Source organism: Colletotrichum abscissum (genome assembly GCF_030869225.1).
Source record: "Colletotrichum abscissum strain IMI 504890 chromosome Unknown Scaffold_5.1, whole genome shotgun sequence".
In the NCBI taxonomy this organism is placed as follows: domain Eukaryota; kingdom Fungi; phylum Ascomycota; class Sordariomycetes; order Glomerellales; family Glomerellaceae; genus Colletotrichum; species Colletotrichum abscissum.
In genome coordinates this window covers 1,392,718-1,410,752 of record NW_026850431.1, presented here as the reverse complement: position 1 = coordinate 1,410,752, position 18,035 = coordinate 1,392,718, and the positions used below count along the sequence as shown (strand labels likewise).

The 18,035-nt window shown below is 54.2% G+C and overlaps 7 protein-coding genes across 7 annotated transcripts, besides 1 other annotated feature; 4 read left to right on the top strand and 3 right to left on the bottom strand.

The window, feature by feature from the left end:
• Nucleotides 1-810: 810 nt before the first annotated feature.
• On the top strand, nt 811-3,087 carry CABS01_02976 (autophagy protein Atg22; the record flags this gene model as incomplete). The annotated part of the gene is made up of 4 exons (XM_060536353.1): nt 811-1,099; nt 1,154-1,159; nt 1,317-2,101; nt 2,179-3,087. 4 exons carry the CDS (start codon nt 811-813, stop codon nt 3,085-3,087), a joined length of 1,989 nt encoding a protein of 662 aa, XP_060394265.1.
• A 1,075-nt stretch (nt 3,088-4,162) lies between these two features.
• On the top strand, nt 4,163-5,707 carry CABS01_02975 (BAH domain-containing protein; the record flags this gene model as incomplete). The annotated part of the gene is made up of 4 exons (XM_060536352.1): nt 4,163-4,451; nt 4,512-4,826; nt 4,877-5,007; nt 5,066-5,707. 4 exons carry the CDS (start codon nt 4,163-4,165, stop codon nt 5,705-5,707), a joined length of 1,377 nt encoding a protein of 458 aa, XP_060394264.1.
• A 1,084-nt stretch (nt 5,708-6,791) lies between these two features.
• On the top strand, nt 6,792-7,826 carry CABS01_02974 (F-actin capping protein; the record flags this gene model as incomplete). The annotated part of the gene is made up of 3 exons (XM_060536351.1): nt 6,792-6,823; nt 6,910-7,337; nt 7,435-7,826. The coding sequence occupies 3 exons, from the start codon at nt 6,792-6,794 to the stop codon at nt 7,824-7,826; spliced, it is 852 nt and encodes a 283-aa protein (XP_060394263.1).
• Nucleotides 7,827-10,026: 2,200 nt separating this feature from the next.
• Nucleotides 10,027-10,331, bottom strand: CABS01_02973 (uncharacterized protein; the record flags this gene model as incomplete). Its single annotated transcript, XM_060536350.1, has 2 exons — nt 10,027-10,250; nt 10,310-10,331. 2 exons carry the CDS (start codon nt 10,329-10,331, stop codon nt 10,027-10,029), a joined length of 246 nt encoding a protein of 81 aa, XP_060394262.1.
• Nucleotides 10,332-10,611: 280 nt separating this feature from the next.
• Nucleotides 10,612-10,692: a sequence feature (Short protein (CABS01_02972, KAK1483236.1) was converted to a misc_feature.).
• A 121-nt stretch (nt 10,693-10,813) lies between these two features.
• Nucleotides 10,814-11,104, bottom strand: CABS01_02971 (uncharacterized protein; the record flags this gene model as incomplete). Its single annotated transcript, XM_060536349.1, has 1 exon — nt 10,814-11,104. One exon carries the CDS (start codon nt 11,102-11,104, stop codon nt 10,814-10,816), a length of 291 nt encoding a protein of 96 aa, XP_060394261.1.
• Nucleotides 11,105-14,015: 2,911 nt separating this feature from the next.
• CABS01_02970 (NAD dependent epimerase/dehydratase) lies at nt 14,016-15,500 on the top strand (the record flags this gene model as incomplete). Its single annotated transcript, XM_060536348.1, has 3 exons — nt 14,016-14,217; nt 14,468-14,768; nt 14,876-15,500. 3 exons carry the CDS (start codon nt 14,016-14,018, stop codon nt 15,498-15,500), a joined length of 1,128 nt encoding a protein of 375 aa, XP_060394260.1.
• A 291-nt stretch (nt 15,501-15,791) lies between these two features.
• On the bottom strand, nt 15,792-16,271 carry CABS01_02969 (uncharacterized protein; the record flags this gene model as incomplete). Its single annotated transcript, XM_060536347.1, has 1 exon — nt 15,792-16,271. The coding sequence occupies one exon, from the start codon at nt 16,269-16,271 to the stop codon at nt 15,792-15,794; it is 480 nt and encodes a 159-aa protein (XP_060394259.1).
• Between the last annotated feature and the right edge of the window lie 1,764 nt (nt 16,272-18,035).

Here is an 18,035-nt window from a genome sequence, read left to right as displayed (position 1 = left end):
GCTGTCCCCGCGGACCAAAGACCGACCTCGCAATTCGCAAACACGGCGTATTCGGACTGACGCATAGCGGTCACTTTTGAACAGCGCGCATAGCCGCATCTCACAAGTCGCCTCTTTTCTCGGGTCCATTACAGCCGGCATCCTTTATTCGGAATCGGCAGGCCCTCGCAAGCGAATACTCCATTGACGAGCCCTCGGAAAACAGATTGGGTAGGCTGCTACCACAGCCCAACAGTAACAGGAAAGTGGAAAATCACCGAGTGGTTCGACTGAGCTGCAGCATCAGCGGGGTCCGAATCCAAGCCCGTCATCAACTCGGCTCTCACTTTGGCGAGGTGCCTAGCACTTGCGACGAGTACGACGCTTCAGTGCTAGGTGCCTTGCCCGAACCGCACCCGCATGTGCACCCGCAATCCGCATTGGCGCTGGAATTCCGTCGTCGCATTATCTGACTGCATTACCTACCTGCCTGGTTGGTAAGTCAACTTCCTTGGTGAAGGTGCTTTGTCCCGTCCAAAGTGAAGTGCTCAACAGAGGTTGGCAGGTTCCCGCGGGTCGTTCTGCAGCAGTGCAGCCTAAACTCAAGGCAGCTGCAAGTTACAAGAGACGGAAGAGACGAGAAAGAGACATTTCTCCAGCTCTGACCAGTTCTGGGCCATCTGGACCTTGTTCTGGTTGCGTGCTGTGCCCGGAGTGCATCCGTCCGGTGAGACAAGGTGACAGGCCCGCACAGGCACAGAAGTCAGCTGTCCGACCTTGCCCGTCCAGTAAAGCTGCGCCCACACCTGCGGCCTACCCGTGTCAGCCGCCATGGTTCCAAGACAAGAGCAACACGCTCGACCACCACCTGCACCACGCTTATGGTCGCGTCTTTCAACTTTGTCAAAACGGTCTTTTCGCTCCTTCACCTCCGACTTCGAGGCCGATGACGAGCGTTCCGATACAGATTCCGACTTTGACAGAATGAGCGGCAGCAGTAGTGATGGTTTCCTTCACGGCCCAGGCCGTTACAAAGGCGAAGACACTCGGCCCACGAGCCAAAAGGAGCTGTCTGGTTGGTATGCATACGCCTTTGCTGCCGAAACCTATGTCATATGTGGTAAGTTTCCAGCCCATGGATCTGGATGTGTGTGCATGCGCTGACTGAGAATAGCTATCGGTGAGTTATCGCAGTCTGCCACTCCGTCTTCGAGCAGTGACATTCGTCGCGAGACAGTGATCAAGCTGTGGAGCCTGGACAGCTCGAGATGCTGGAGCCACAGCATTGCCGTGCACCCCGCCCCGAACTCGTTGCGCTGACACCACACGATGCCTAGGTTCCTTCATCCCGATCCTCCTCGAGACCCTCGCCCGCGAAAATGGCGTCCTATTGTCTGATCGAACGACCCCGTGTGGTACGAGCGACTCGAAAAACAAAACTGATGGACAATGCGTCGTATATCCTTTGGGTATCGAGATCAACACGGCGAGTTTCGCCATGTACACCTTCTCCATAAGCGTCCTGCTGCAGGTTCTCCTTGTCGTGAGCGTCAGCAGTGCCGCAGATCACGGCAACTCGAGAAAGAAGCTTTTGCTCACCTTCGCCTGGGTTGGAAGTTTCTCCGTCATGGCCTATATCTTTGTCAACAAAACCACCTATCTCTTGGGTGCTCTGCTGGCTATCGTTTCGAACACATGTTTTGGCGCCTCATTCGTGCTCCTCAACTCATTCCTGCCGCTCTTGGTCCGGCATCATCCGGAAGTGATTGCTTCCGAGACTGTTCACACTCCCGACTTGGGACATTCGGACCTGGAATCGCGACCGCTCGATGGTTCCCACGTTGACGAAGATCCCGCCAGTGCCGAGGTTGAGGACCAACATTCGCCCTTACTCGGTGGGCATGGAAACGGAAACGGAGGCTACCCGTTGGTTCGGAAAGCTACTCACGAGGAGCTCACCTCCGTCGAGCTCCAGCTGTCCACTCAGATTTCCGCCAAGGGCATTGGCATTGGCTACATTGCCGGCCTATTCGTACAGTGTGTCGCCATTGCCATAGTGATTGCACTGAAAAACACTACCTGGTCGCAAAGGGTTGCATTGTCTTTTTGCGGTCTTTGGTGGGTATGTGACGGGCTCTCTCTCTCCATCTCATCCCCGTCGCCTGGACGCATTATCCACCGTTACTGACCATCTTACAGGCAGTCTTCACGATCCCTGCTGCCATGTGGCTCCGCCCTCGGCCAGGTCCACCAATGCCTATCATGTCGGGCAAAGGAATCCGAGCTTGGCCAACTTATGTGGCTATGGCCTGGAAATCGTTATTCAACACTGTCCGGCTTGCTCGTCGCCTACGAGACATCGTTCTGTTTCTATGCGCATGGTTTTTGGTCAGTGATGCGATTGCAACTACATCTTCCACGGCCATATTGTTCGCCAAAACGCAACTCCACATGAAGCCTTGGGCTTTGGGTATGATCAATGTGATCTCCACTATAGCTGGTGTTATCGGTGCCTTCAGCTGGGCTTTCATCTCACGCAAGTTCCACTTGAAGCCACATCAGACAATCCTTGTCTGTATCGGTCTCTTCGAGCTCATTCCGATCTACGGACTTCTCGGATATTTGCCGATTGTGCAGAGATGGGGCGTGATCGGACTGCAGCAACCGTGGGAAATGTATCCCCTAGCTGCCGTGTACGGACTGGTGTTGGGAGGCTTGAGTTCATATTGCAGATCGCTGTACGGCGAGTTGATCCCCGAGGGAAGCGAAGCTGCCTTTTACGCTCTATACGCTGCATCCGACAAAGGTTCGAGTGTTTTTGGGCCTGCGATTGTCGGAGCCATCATTGATCAATCTGGTGACATCCGGCCGGCGTTTTGGTTCTTGGCGGCATTGGTTGGGCTTCCGGCGCCTCTCATCTGGAGCGTGAACGTGGAGCGTGGCAAGCGGGAGGGCCAGAAACTCGCAGAGACTATTGAGGGATTCAAGAGTCTACAGGCTGAAACCGGCAGCGAGACAGAGGACAGCGACGATCGTCCGATTCTCAGTGCCTATGACGATGAGGAGGAAGAAGTCGAACACGAGCATAACCGGACCAGGGGAAACTGAGCCCCCATCACCGAACATATCTGCATAGCAACGGCGTAGGTAAATCAAGTTAGCGATATTGTATGTTTTACTCAAAAGCGCCGAGTAATGAACAGTCGACTTTGTCGTTGTTTCTGTTGTCGTCTCCATCGCCCCCAACATGCTCGCCGCCTCCGTCGTATCCCCTATCTTCTTTGTTGCTCTTTGATCCCCACACTCTTCTGTTCATATTTACGTCAGAATACTGGGGAAAAGCAACTGACTATTGATTTGAATGATGATGATGAAACTGGTATTCTTTTGAAACCAATCATCCAGCTCATTTATATCAGAAGAACGGCATATGGCATGAGACACGAAGACTACAGGTGTAAGAGGTCATGGTAAAGCGACGAGACCGGTACGTAGCCAATCAGGTAATGGAGAAATACGTGTCGGCGCTTGTTGTGGGAACCTTGGAGGCAGACCAGGATTTTGGTAGGCGTGGATGGTTCTAGCTCCTGTTGTCTGCTGTGCTTACGTGACACGCCTGGTCCATCTGTGGCACGCCGCACGCCGCACACCTGCTGTCCGCATCGTGGTTGCTGGTCCGTCCTCTAGGTGGCAGTGGACGTTTGGTCGGAGGAACGCCGCGCTCACGTGACCCAGCAGAATAGTCATCCTGCGCCACCTTTTTTTCGCTGGGTAGCAAGAACGCGCTCCGCTCCTTGTCCCGGAATTGCCAGATCCTCAACCCGCGATTTTCCCAATTTTGCGCATCGTGGCCATCATTGGTCGTCGATATTCGGCCTGGACCATCTTCAGGCTTGCCAGAGTATTTGCACACTTGACAAAGTCAATAAAGAGCGCCCATCTAGGACCGCGCGCTTGCCATACAGCTTCATACTACCTCCCCCCGGTCCTTTGGGCGACCCATTCGTCTTCCAGCCACCCCGTGCTCCTTCCCTTCGGTCGCGACATCCCAGCGAGCTCTTTGCACCAACGTCATTCGTCTCGGACACTATCAATCGAGATCGCATCACTCCGATCACTCTCATACCTGCGATAACTTCACCGTATTTGCGTTTGCGACTCCGAACCTCCTACTACACCAATTATGTCCACCTCGCGCAAGCGCCCTCGCGCCGAGGTCGAGGAAAACAAGGCCGAATGCCCCTTCAGCATCACCTACGCCGAACCCGACATCAAGGCACAGAAGAAATCCAAGAAGAGGAGGAAACCAGAGCAAGAAGAGGAAGATGGGAAGAAGAGCTCCAAGCAACTCTCTCCCTTCTCCCCTTCCGGCGACTTCAACGGCAAGAGCGCTAACGATGTTCTGGACTTGGAATACCATGTGCATCCGCAGAAGAAGTGGTTGGAGATGACACGATACAATAGCTTCGTCTGTAAGTTGCTCAGCGATAGTCCATCTACGATGGCCTTGCACTAACAGTGACGGGCGGTAGTAAACGGGACGAAGTATTTCAGTGAGGGCTTTATCTACGTCGCAAACGACCAGACAGTCCAACGCCAAAAGGCCGCAGCGGAAGGCTCGACAGATGCCAACGAGCCTGAGAAGGTCCTGAAGCGGTCCAAGTCCGAAGACGACTGGGTAGCGCGCATTCTGGAGATCCGCGCTAGTGATGAACACCACGTCTATGCGCGCATATACTGGATGTACTGGCCGGAGGAGCTGCCGGAGGGCACGATGGAAGGAAAGAGATACACGGGAGGTCGTCAGCCGTACCACGGCCACAACGAGCTGATTGCTTCCAACCACAGTAGGTTTCATGTTTCTCCAGACAGTCGTCTCAGTACTGACGCGAAGTAGTGGACATCATCAACGTCGTTAGTGTGACATTGCCCGCCACCGTCAAGCAATGGATTGAAGAGAACGACGACGAGATTCAGGAGGCCCTCTATTGGCGTCAGGCCTTTGACTGTCGCACCCAGCAGCTCTCGGTATGCATAAATACCCCCGAAGCCTAGAGCAGGCGATTGTCGCTAACCCGTCATGCAGTCAGTTGAACGCACCTGCAAATGCCGACAGCCCGCCAACCCGGATAAGACCCTCGTCGGGTGCTCCAACAAGGAATGCGGAAAGTGGCTACACGAACACTGTCTTCGAGAGGAAACCCTGATGCGAACATACGAGCGACTTGGCAAGGACAAGCCCCACTTCACCGCGAAACCCCCGACAGACGGAACAGCGTCGGTCGCTGAGAGCGACAAGGTCAAGGAAGAAAAGCCGCTCGATGACGGTGTAAACGAACCCCTCAGCCCTACCGAGAGCGGTGCCGACGTGAAGCAAACAATCGATGCCAAGCCGAGCGATGCGCTAGAAGAGATCAACGGGCAGTCAGTAACCGAGGGAACGCCTGCCGTTGTCGATGAGCACGTTTCGCAACCACCCACAACTCCTGCCACACCAACCGTACCCGAGGTGTCGGCAGCGGCGTCGTCACGCAAGGTGAGATCCTTCAAGAAGAAGCCGTCTTCCGCCGACGCAAAGCCGTGGGAGGGCTTGTTCGAGGCGAGGATCTTGATGGACATGACCCCATCGACGATTGAAATCAGGGATCTTCGAGAGAACGTCACTGAAGGCGAGAAGGTGTGGACTGAGCCGCTGCTCTGCGTCGTTTGCGGAGTGGGAATCAGCTAAACAATCGGCCTTTATGTGACTGCCAAATTACCGATCGATCTCTTGACTTAGGGGTCATTTCACAAACCGCCAACGCGACGATGGGGTGCCGAGCTTCACTTCTCGATGTACTTATTCCAGCAGGCACTTTATTCAACACACCGGAGCGGTGACTTAGGAAGTGCTGCTGTTTTGCTTATGACGATTTCCAATATGATTGGGGTTCGTAAACCGACCCTGAAGACAAGTATAAGGAGAGGAATACATGCCAAGAGACATGTTGCAGGGGATGAGGGAGGACAGGTCTGGGCAGGCGGGGCGAGACCTGGACAGCTGAAGGCGAGTCTCGAGGAAGAAGACTGGTTATTCGGGTGTGGCTGGAGTGCAGTTTTATTTTTCGCGCGAGGCGTTGGCGAAGGGAGGGGGATTCATCTCGCAACTGAGTGAGGTTGGCATAAGGAATTGGTCTTGGTGTATTCTCAAGAGACAGACAGAAGGACGCCAACAAAAGGGGACGCAAAAGGCGAACAAGGCCAGCAGAGCGGCCAATTTGGAGACCAGAGTCTTGCGAGCAGTTTCCTAGAGCTTACATGGTTTGTGGTCAAATGTTTACCTTATCCTCTTTTACTCTGCATCAGCCATTGTCATGATTGATGAGACTTGCTCGATTGACCAGAGACGTCTCATGTGGTGGCTCACTGTGATTATTGCCGTTCAACACCGAGAGCTCCAAGAGCTCCAGATGCAGTGGAGAGCTGTGCTGACTCGAGAGGTAGCAATGGCTCCAAGAACTCACTCCCTTTGTCCAGCTAGGTGAAGAGGTAGGTGTGTGAGGTACCTCAAACAATGACGTGCCTTTTGTAGCTCCGTGCCTCTTCAACATGCCCGAGGTGGTAGGTGCAGCCCAGAACTCCCTGGCTGTGGGGCCCTGGGGAAGTACACCCAGGGGCTAAGGACCGTCTACCCCGCCAGACCTTCCGCTAACACCCCAACCTCAAAGACCATCCAAGTCCAATCGACACCGCCACCCTTTCATCGCCAACGACTCCGAAGAAGCTCAAAGACAACCTCTTCCAGCGATAGACACACGTACAAAGAGCCCATCATGGCCTCCGTCGACCCCTTCGACTCGGCTCTGTAAGATCGCAGCGGCCCTGACCCCCTCAACGTCATGCATCAAGGCAAATCATCTCTAACCTCTGCCGCGTGTTCTCCCCGTCTAGCGACCTCCTCCGCCGCCTGAACCCGAAACACACGACCGACCACCTGAATGCAATCATTTCCCTCGCACCGGATCTGACGGAGGACCTTCTCTCGTCCGTCGATCAACCCTTGACCGTTAAGCGCTGCAAGCAGACGGGCCGCGACTACCTCCTCTGCGACTACAACCGCGACGGCGACAGCTACCGCTCCCCATGGAGCAACCAGTTCGACCCGCCTCTGGACGAGGGCGGCGTTGGCGGCGTCGGTGCCGGCGGTAGCGAGGGCGCCGGCGAAGGCGCGATCCCGAGCGAGAGGGTCCGCAAGATGGAGGTCAAGGCCAATGAGGCGTTTGACGTGTACCGAGATCTGTACTACGAGGGTGGTGTGAGCAGCGTATACTTTTGGAACCTGGACGATGGATTCGCCGGCGTGGTTCTCTTGAAGAAATGTGCGTTTCTGCCTGTGATCAGGAATTGGATCTTATTTTCTTTTCTCTTTTTTTTTTTTTTTTTTTTTTTAGCTGACAAGACACCTCACAACCACAGCCGCGACCCCCGGCGGAAGCGCAGAGGGCGTATGGGACTCGATCCACGTCTTCGAGGCCATTGAGCGCGGCCGCACGACGCAGTACAAGCTCACCTCGACCGTCATCCTCTCGCTCTCCACCTCGACGAACGCCCTGGGCGACATGGACCTCAGCGGCAACATGACGCGGCAGGTCGAGCAGGAGCTCCCCGTCGACGGCGACGAGAGCCACATTGCCAACGTGGGACGGCTCGTCGAGGACATGGAGCTCAAGATGCGTAACCTGCTGCAGGAGGTCTACTTTGGCAAGGCCAAGGACGTCGTCGGCGACCTGCGGAGCGTGGGCAGCCTTAGCGAGGCTGGTAGGGACCGCGCGGCGCAAAGGGAGATTATCGGGAGCATGCAGAAGTGATGTGAACCCGGCCTGGTTCTCCTTGAGCTCATCAAAGGCTGTATCCTAGGAATTGGAGCTACGATTGATACCCCGCTCATGATATTGCGGGCATCGTGGTCGATGGTAGATGAGAGAGTAGCACGGGTGTGGCGCCGGATGTCGAGATCGGGTTGTACGGCTTGGCATTTTCCAAGCCGGGCTTTCCAATATCCCCCAAGATCGAGTTTCACTGTTTTGCGTCGTTGGCGTCGGTGAAGGAGAAAAAGGAGACGATCGCGCGCGCCTACATCTCTTGTCTTGAATCTCTAGATCCCTTGGCGGATGCATTTTTTTTCTTGCTCCGGCAGCAGGGCTGTAGCCCATCACTCCCGTCCACTCTTTTCTGAAGCAAGAACGAAACAGGCGAAAAAAGACGGTATGGCTGTAATCAAAATTACGTGTACCTCTTTGCCCTTGAGTGATCCATCTCACTGTAGCGTCCCTTTGCCTGGTTCGGTTTTTGACGTGTATGGGTTTGGGGGAGAGAAGTTTGTCTCCGATGTTCGGCACGATTTGCGTTCGACGAGGCTCTGTTGGATCTCTGTATCACTGTGGCGCTTGGATGGACCATCACACCGGCTTCAAGACTTTTCGTCTCTTTGCCCTCTTTATGGTATACGCAAGTATACAAGTCCTTGGTTTTCGGATATGGTTTCTTCTACATAGAGACATGCGTTGTAGACTCTGGACATATTTTCAGTCCATGTTGCGCGGCACCAGCACCGATTCGGCGTGTGTAGTCTCGTTTTTTTTGGCCTGAAGATCTGATCACGGTTAATAGCAGCGCGCGCACTGGAATACAATTCGGGGACACGTTTGAACCGGAAACGAGCAAATAAACCTCTGCAATATACGACGTGGGGGAAAGGAAAGGCTCGATATCTTCAACGTTGAAAGTAGGAGGTCATCATGGCCATGTATTCATGCGAAGACCTCAATCAACAGGTGAGGGTTTCTCCCTGGCCCCCTAGCAGCCATAAAGAAGAGAACCGGCTTCGTGGGCGGGACTTGGTCGGCATCAGCTGAAATCACAGCTCAGCACCGAGTGGACGCAATTGTTCGCAAGATCCCTCCTAAAGCCGGTCTGTTAACTCGACCAATGGATGGGCAAGATGAGGTCGATGAACTTGACAAGGAGTGCAAATAGAGTAAGTAGGTAGGCTCACACGGCAAGCCACTCATGTAAGCTTCTGGCAAGATCTTCTAGCCTGCTCTAGTTCTGGCAGTCCTCGATCCTCAGCAATACTCTCACTTTTCAAGCGCTCCGCGAGGATCAAGAGACAACCTTCGGATAGGTAACTATGAGTGAAGCGATCAAGTATGACACCGGTATGGTTCGCCTCCATGCAGTAAGCTTAGTTGCGGCTAATTGCTTTGACGCAACAGGTTCCCTTGGCTATGCCCGCAAAGTGACAGGCCGGGAATCGATTCGACGATTATCGTGTAACGTAATGTGGACCGAAATCGTGAGAAACACCACTCAATAGCCTGGAAGCCGAATTCGTTTTACACAGAAGCCAGTCAGAGACTTGCCGAAGTAAAAGCAATTCCAACCTCGCGGCGATCATAAGTGTGCCAGGAACGTGGTTGCATAATACTGCCCATACCGTAAACTATGCGTCAAGTTAGGACCGATAGTAGGGGTCCTACAAATGTTCGGATCAAATTGAGCCAGCGCTGACAGAGACTTCGTTGCCCATTCTGAGTCTGAGTCTGACTTTCGTTCTCGTTCTCAGAAGTAGGACACGCAATTGCACAAACAGATCCGATCAGCCAAAACCCCCGTAACCTACCTAGTGTGCCTGGCTGAAAGGTAAGCTCTAAAGCGAACCCGGTAACACTGGCATCGTCGGATTCACGCTGTATGTCCGGCTCGGTCTGTTTAAAGATGTGAGATACGCGGACCTTGATACTCAGCGAACACCGGGCTCCCCATCTCCTTTCGATAGGCTTCGGGGGCGCAGTCAGGATTTGTTTGATGACGAAGAGCATGAGTGTCGCACTGGGCGAATGATGCCCAACGTTGCCTGTCGAAGCTTAGGCGGTTAACGCGCCGACGCGGGAGCTGTCCATTCAAGGCGGGGGTTTGGTTTGCTAAGGAAGAGACCTGACAGAGTTGGCGGTTGCTGCATGGGTTGGTGCTGTGGAGCCCCCTTGGCTTGATGACGGACCTGCAACATCAATAGTTGGCTCTGGCTCTGTCTCTGGCGCCGAGGGCGGCTGGGTTCCTAGCTCCAACGTCGTTGGCGTTGGCGTTGGCGCTGGCGCTGGCGTCGACGCTGGTGTTCGTGCCTTGGTGGCGCACAACCAAAATGCCAAAGTCGATTATTTTGGGAAACACATGAAAGTGAGTACGGTGCCAGCCAATGTCTCTCGTGCCCTCGTTGATCTTCAGGGGCCTAGCTGATGTGAAAAGCGGCAAGATAAGGATTGGTAATTTGGATAAATGGATTAGCACTCACTTTCGCCCGAAAAAGAAAGCATGCGTCTGTTGCAGAACAGATCCCGCAAGATTTCTAGAACATGCAGCAGATCTCCTCTAGGACTCCCCGCATGCAGGATGCAGGGAGATGCGAAACGCGAAAAGCCAAATGGCCGAAAGCTGAGCCCGAGCCCGAACCCGCTCGTGGAGCGCCGGTGCGAGTGCGGTTCACTGGTTAGTAGCCCCTTTTAAAGTTGAAGTACGGCGGCATGGCCCAGGCAAGAAGCACCCATCTGCGAAGAGCATCATGGAAGGCCCCTGAGCGGGAACGGGGCGGGATCCATGGGATGGACACTTCGCGCCGCTGGCGCTAGCCGGAAGCTTGGGACGCAAGGTAGCCAACAGGAACAGGAGAGCCAATAAGAAGTTTGTTTTTTTTGCATATCGCATTGGTCATTTTGTAATTTGTTTCCAACGAGATGGGCGTGTTACTCGAAATCGAGGCTGATGGTGAGACAAGATCTGTTGTATCACTGTCTTGACTTTAGGGGATGAGCTGTGGATAGCCGTGGTTCCTGGCCCGGGCCGGACAATAAAAAGAAAAGACGGAGAAGCCGGCCGGCAAGCAGGGCAAGCCGCGAGTGTTGAAGTGAGTGCGTGGGTGGAAGACCGGGAATAGCGGGAGGGAAATCGACAAGCTGCCATCGGGCATGGATTGTTCCCTGCTTTTTGGCGAAGATCTCGGTGGCACGGGAAGGGTTGGACACGATATCAGGCATGTGTTGGGAGAAACCTGAGTCGGAACGCAACAGAATCCGAGGCTGTCAAGAGACATTATTGGACAATAGAAGGCAATTAGGGCGCAGGATTGCAGTGCGAGGGCACCGTGAGCGCGTACCTTGCATGGCCTTTTTTCCAAATAAGGGCACCGATGTCTCTCTTTGGCGAGTATAGGTATTCTGTCTCTGACGCATTGCGCGCATGTCTCTGCCGGGTATTTGGGATTCGACGGAGCCAATAGATGCAAGAAAGCGTGACGACAATCACGACGACTAGGCTAAGAGGTGACGGGGATAGGCCCGGTTGAAGGCTCTGAGCAGCAGACAGACACAAGTTTCTTGTCTGGATTTCGATTTCCAGCAGTACGAATGTTCATTGATGAATGTGGCTGACCTCCCCCCTCCCCTCTTGTGACGATAATTGATAGAGGATGCTTGTCGTCGCTCAACAGATGGTGGACGCCACGGGCATGGAGTGGACCGGGGGATATCTTGCTGCTGCAACGATATGGGGTTTCTGAGCAAGCACGGGGCACTGTAAATTTCGCGACAAGGCGGCAAGCGGCAGACCGTCTTGGTGTCCAGCCCATGGCTCTCGAATCCCCATGGCATTGTTTATGTGTGTGACCGAGTGAGAGCGGGGGGATGGCGAAGAAGCAGCTTGGCGAAGACGGTCGATATCGGATGAAGATGAGCATGCGATACCGGAGCTTTGGTCGTACAATCTAGTTAGTGGTCGGTGGTATTTCGCCCCTTGGAACGCTGGCTTACCTAGTGAGAGTGATATCGCGACCCTTCTCAGATAGTAGAGGCACGTTATCCGTACCAAAGGTCTTCATTCGGTTGAAAATCTAGCACGGCACTTGGGTTTGACTGTGGATGTAGGGATACTAGGTGCTTGTATCGATTAAAGTAGAGCGCAGTAGCCGCCGCCAGAACATGTTCCTTTGGATCGGGGATTGGTTTCTTGGTGGATTACGCCGCAGCCAGGGTTCAGGGTGTTGGAAAAGGATGCTCTCTGGACTTTGGAGAAGGCAAAGGATCGCTAGCGTGTCAACGGAGTGACTCAGACGGAGCTGGCACGGCAGGCAGGACAATATGGGACATGTCAGCGAGCTGCGTAGATTGAAACTTGAGATGATGGCGGGAAGACACCGATGAGAGCAGCTGCGAGCTAAAGCTACCTTAGCTTACGCAGTATAGGTACTTAGAACAGGTAGGCACGTACCTAGGTAAGCAAGGTGTGGCATGTTGGTGGTGAGGTCAGCAGACAGGGGCTCGGGAATCCGGAGGAAAGAGCTGATGGGAGCAAAGTTATGTGTTCTTGCTTGGTGAATACTGAATACACAGCCCCAGCAAGGTACCTTACGGAGACCAAGAAGTTAAGGAAAGAATGGACTAGGCGTTGGACCTGCCTGGACCTGAAGCTGGCGGAGAGCATGGAAGTGGCAGGAGTTGTCCCCGAGTTACCTAAGGTAGGTACCTACTCAAGTGAGAGAGGCAACAGCAGCCAAAGCACCTGGCAGGGTTCAGCTCTGTAAGTGTGAAGTTTGAAGCGGCATAAAGGCTCCACCGGCTATCCATCGGCAGCTTGATGAACGAGAGCCCTCTCGATTACAACAAGTGAGACTGTGAGTGCTTTGGTATGCTAAGGTAACTTGTGTGTGCGTGTACGTGTGTGTGCTGTCCCTGGGGATATTGTCATTTCCAAATCTCCTCTTTTCCTCCCACTTTCTTCGAGTCTTCATACTATGTGTGCAGTAGTAGGTAGGCCCCCCCCAGTGCCCCCCTCGTCCCTTGACCCGCTCTCCATTCGTTCCAACTTCCACGGCCCGCTCCAATATCCATCTAGCCCCCGTTTTGAATGACAGCACCATTGTATTGGAGGATCCTCCGTACTGGAGCTTGTTTTTGCTCTGTTTCGTCTCTTTTTTTATGCTGCTGCATCTCCGCTAATTTTTTTTTGACTATTTTCTCCTTATTATTCTTATACTCGCACGGGAGGGAACACAAAAGAAGGAAAAGGGGAAAGGACCATGTGTCGTCTCAAGAGTTTTTTTCCCGTCGATTTTGTCTTTTTCCACGACGTGCGCAACGCTGCTGCTACCTTGACTTATGTGCTTTTCGATATCATTAGACGTAACCAACCAACTCGAATCTTTTACACTTGAACAACACATACACACGCACACCTAGCTTACCATACCTTTCCTTTCCCTGCTTTAGACGCACAAACATACCATACTGCGTACCTTACACAAACACATATATACATATATAGGCGCACCCACGCACACCACCATTAAGCCTACAACCTCCTTTTTGTCATTATTACTCTTGCCCCCCTCGTCCGCTTCTCTCCTTCTTATTCTTCCTCTCCTCCCTCTTTCTATTCCTCTTCACACCCCTCCGACTAGTCTCCCCGCCTCTGCCACCCGACCTCAATAACATTGACTGCCCTGCTATCCATAATTTGGGCCTAATCAAGGCCATCCGTCTGCCATCTTCGTTCGCCGCCCTCCCCAAGTCCTTCCCACAAACTATCCCGGTTGGACCGTCGCCCCCCCTCGAAGCCCCCCTGCCGAGCTTCGCCCGCATCCATCCCGCTGCACCGTGGTTTACACTAAACTCGCGCAATCCCGGTGCTGCAACTCTCGTTCCAGGGGGCCAGGGCAACTCACCCCTAACTCGACGGGAACCTGGACACCAGACGTCAACCCCGCCGTCCGTTACCCTCGCTGTCCTTGTCGTCCCTGCCCGTCAGAGGTACCTTTCCTCCCGCCTTGCCGTTGAGCGCCCAGTGCACCACCACCACAACCACGACCTCGAACCCCTCTGCCCCCAAACTCGTCAACCTGCGCTGCTCGTAATATCCTTTTCTTCCCGACGACACAACACCGCACACAAACGCACTTCCACTCGACGACCGCCTCTGCCACCGAATCCCCCCTCCCCCTTCCCTTCACCATGGCCGAGAAACCCTCAGTCCTGATCATCGGGGGGCTGGGCTACATCGGTCGCTTCCTGGCCCGCTACATCCACGACAATGACCTCGCATCAGAGGTCCGCGTTGTCGACAAGGCCTTGCCCCAACTCGCATGGCTTGCTCCCGAATTCCAGGACGCCTGCGCCGGCAGCAAATTCATGCAGGCCGATGCAAGCAGAGAACGTAAGTCACCAGACCTAAACGACGACATGACTTGTTTTCTCCTTTTCTTTCCCATTCACCGCCCTCCAACTCTCATTCCTTCATGTCTCTTCTTCCTCTTCTCGTCTCTTCTCTTCTCTGTAGCCCCTCCCCTCCCCCCTCTGTCTCTGGGGTCTCCAAAGCTACCAACCGACCCAACACCCCAGATAAATAACCAACTGTCATGTCGCTCTTGGCTAACGTTTCTTGCTTTTTCTTTGCCCTGTTGCAGAAGCCCTAGCAAAGATATTCGACCGTGCCGACGGCAAACAGTGGGACTACGTCTTCAATTGCGGCGGCGAGACGAGATATTCGCAAGAGGATGAGGTCTACAAGTTGCGCTCTCTCGGCCTGTCGCTTGCTGTTGGCAAGGAGGCGGCCAAGCGCAAGGTCAAGGCCTTCATCGAGCTCAGCACCGGCATGGTCTACAAGTCAGACTCGTCCCCAAGCAAAGAGGGCGACAAGTTGAAGCCTTGGAGCAAGATCGCGGTCTACAAGCTGCAGGCCGAGGAGGAGTTGGCCAAAATTGAGGGGTACGTATCCAAGGCGTCGCCACCAAGCGTTCTCAGAGCTCCCTTTACCTTGCGGGGCACATTATCGTGTATCGTTCCAAACTGACTCAACGACACTCTTTCTCTAGACTGAATCTCATCATTGTGCGTTTGGCACACGTCTACGGCCCGTACGCGTCGCAATGGGTCGCAACGGCACTTTGCATGGCCCGTGTCTACCAATACCTGGAGAGCGAAATGAAGTGGCTGTGGGACAAGGGCCTGCGACAGAACACGGTACACATTACAGATGCCGTACGAGCACTTTGGGATATCACGGCGTGGTACAGCAAAGGCCAGGACAAGTGGGATGTCAAGACCATGGGCAAGGTGCCCACGTTTAACGTTGTCGACAAGGGCATCACCACACAAGGCACCATGTCCGAGATTATTGGCGACATCTTCAAGATCGAAACGGGATTTCAGGGACAACTCATCAGCACATTTGCGCGCCTGAACATGGACAGCGTCGTCGACGACGTCAACGACGAGCTCATGGGACCATGGGCCGAACTGCTCGAGAAGGCGGGCATTGCGCGGCCGGGACCTCTTACGCCCTTCATGGAGAAGGAGCTGTTGAAAGATACGGACCTGAGCATGGACGGTAACCGCTTAGAACAGGTTGTCGGCTTCCAGTACGAAAAGCCCAAGTTGACCAAGGAATTGGTCGAGGAGGTGATTGAGAGCTACAAGACGATGAACTGGTGGCCGTGACGGCCACGGACGGACGGAAACGGATTAGAAGCATAAAACGGCGTGCGGATGACGATTTTCGGCCTGGACTCATCTGAATCGAAGAACGGGGAAGGATACCAGCGCAGGCGCGGGCGCGGGTTGCGGAACCGAGAAGGGGGAAGCGAGAGAGACAGCGAGAGCGCGCCGTGATATCAGTCGAATCGTTTGTTTGGAAACTCCACTGCGTGCGAGCAGCATTCAGTAGCCGATGGCGGGGAGTGCCGGGGAGTGCCGGGGCATTTGTATAACCAAGATATCCTTTTCCTTTTATTACTCTTCGTAGCTCCGGCCATGTATATTGGCACCATTTTTGAAGGCAGTAATCCACGACGAAATTAGGCCAAAATAAATAAATAAATGGAGCGCGCATATTCTTGAAGCATGATGAAAGAAAGGGAGCTGTACCTGAGCTGTCACAGGCAGGGGTTTGCCTGCTGGCATCTTCTTGAAACAGCAAAGAGCTCTCACGTGTGGTTTTCCGCGGGCGGGAACGTCGCGGACGGCCACCTCTTGGCCCCGTGGGAGCTGGGATTCTCCTGCCTGCGTGACTGGCTTCTTTGGAGCTTGGCCCCGCCGCAACGAGGTGTCTCCCTCATCGCTGCGGCGCCACTTGCCATCTTGAAGAATCGAAGACTTGAAGCTTCGTTCATCGGCCGGACCCAGTTCTGACGCAGGAGTCATCCTAGTCAGGCACCGGAAATTCTCGAGACGATTCGTCGAATAGACGAGTTTTATTCGGATGCCTCTCATTGCGCTTCGATTCGCTCGCTTGTGTGACGGATGCTAAAACACATCGTTCCCCGATGGTCGGTTCAGGGTCTGGTTCAGAAACCCGGAGCGAGGATCAAGGAGCCAGAGACAAGCTTGGTCGACGTCGACGTTGACGTTGGTCGGCTGGCACTACTGTGCGAGTTGTCAAATAAATGTCTGCAGTTTCCCAAGCTGATGCAGAGAGCCGCTGACGGGATGCTGTCGTGCGATGAGGCAACCGAGACGGGTAGAGGTGGTACCAGCTAGTCGACAACCGAGTCCACTGCTGAGTGCTCTGAGATGCTGAGATTGACACGATGGCTTGAGCCAGACTTGTGGAAGGTTTTATGGAGATGAACCCCACGAACGGAGAGAGGGAGCCTGAGCTGGAAAAAGAATGCAGCTCGCTCGGTTGGCCCCGTCCCAATCCACCACCACGGGCAATACTAAGCGTCCGTCCCGCACATGCTTCGGACTGAAAAGGCCGAGTGTGACCAAAAGTCTGCCGAAGCCGTGGGTTGGCATCTTCCGCCTGATCGCCCAAGACGGGATGGAGAGTTTGGGGAGACCGAGTTCGTGATTGGCGTCGTGTCATTGGCAGAGATTGGCGGAGTAGAAGGGGAGAGAAGCTGTCGGTGTATGCGACATTGCTGTTCGGATACAAGCGTCAAGTAGTGTCGAAGCTCTCAGACGAATTGTGCGCCTGTGAGCTGTTGTCTGTCCCTGCGTCTGTCTGCTTTACCCGTCATGCATATGCCCGCCATGGATTGCTTTAGGTAATGACCCTTGCCGGCCCTACATCGTGAAGACCGTGCAAAAGGCCCCTTGGGTCTTTTTTTCTTCTTTTTCTTCTGCCCTTCAGCGCTGCCTCGAGCCTCAGAAGCTGTGGCGTCCATTCGCCTCTGGGTTTGTCCTTTCTTGGCTGCCTGATTGGGGACTTGAGAAGTGACACTCAGGGTGCACGTGGGACTGGAACGAGCATCGTCGAGGATAGTGTTGTAGTCGTCATGACGAACGGTTGTTCGGATTGCTACGTTCCCCGTACTATCTCCAGATGGACGCAACGCAGACCGGGCTAGGCGGCCAGATTGGGGTTGTGAGTGTCGGTCTGGTTGCTATCATTGGCCGTTTGTTTCGCGCAGGCCCAGGTGGTATGCTGGCATGCCCAGATTCGGGGAGTTAAGAGGAGGATTAAACTGCTGACAGGAGTGTAGAGTTCTGGGGGTGGGAGGTTGCAGTCTGCAGAGAAGGGTGTGTATGCGGTCATGATCTCACGCGCGATCCCTTTTCGAGATAGATTGGCAGGGTCTGGGGTAAACGTAAGGGTGTGGAGGTTGTCTCGCGAGCCTCGGCCCCGACATCTGAGCGGTCGCAGAACGTTCGTGTGATAATAGAGAGCTGTCCTTATTCGGGGCTGGCTGAGCGATTGCGAAGGTGAGAGTGAGAGAGAGCGAGAGCTTCTTCTCTTCATGTGAAAGCCGTGGCAGTGGCAGTGTCAGTGTGGGGAGGGATACTTCCCCGCCCCGCTTGCCCAAGGTAAGGTAAGGTACGGATAAGGTAATGAAGGTAAGTACCCACGCAGGTGACAGAGAAATCGGCCGGTCTTCTAAGCATCGAGGTACCTTACACCGTAGGTACCTTCCAACTCCAATCCGTATGTACTAGGTAGGTAGGTACTCGGTCCCGCGGTAGGCACCTGGTGAGCTTGTTCCTGACTTGACCTGACTGGAAAGAGCTGATACCGGACCAGGCGGCGTATAAGAA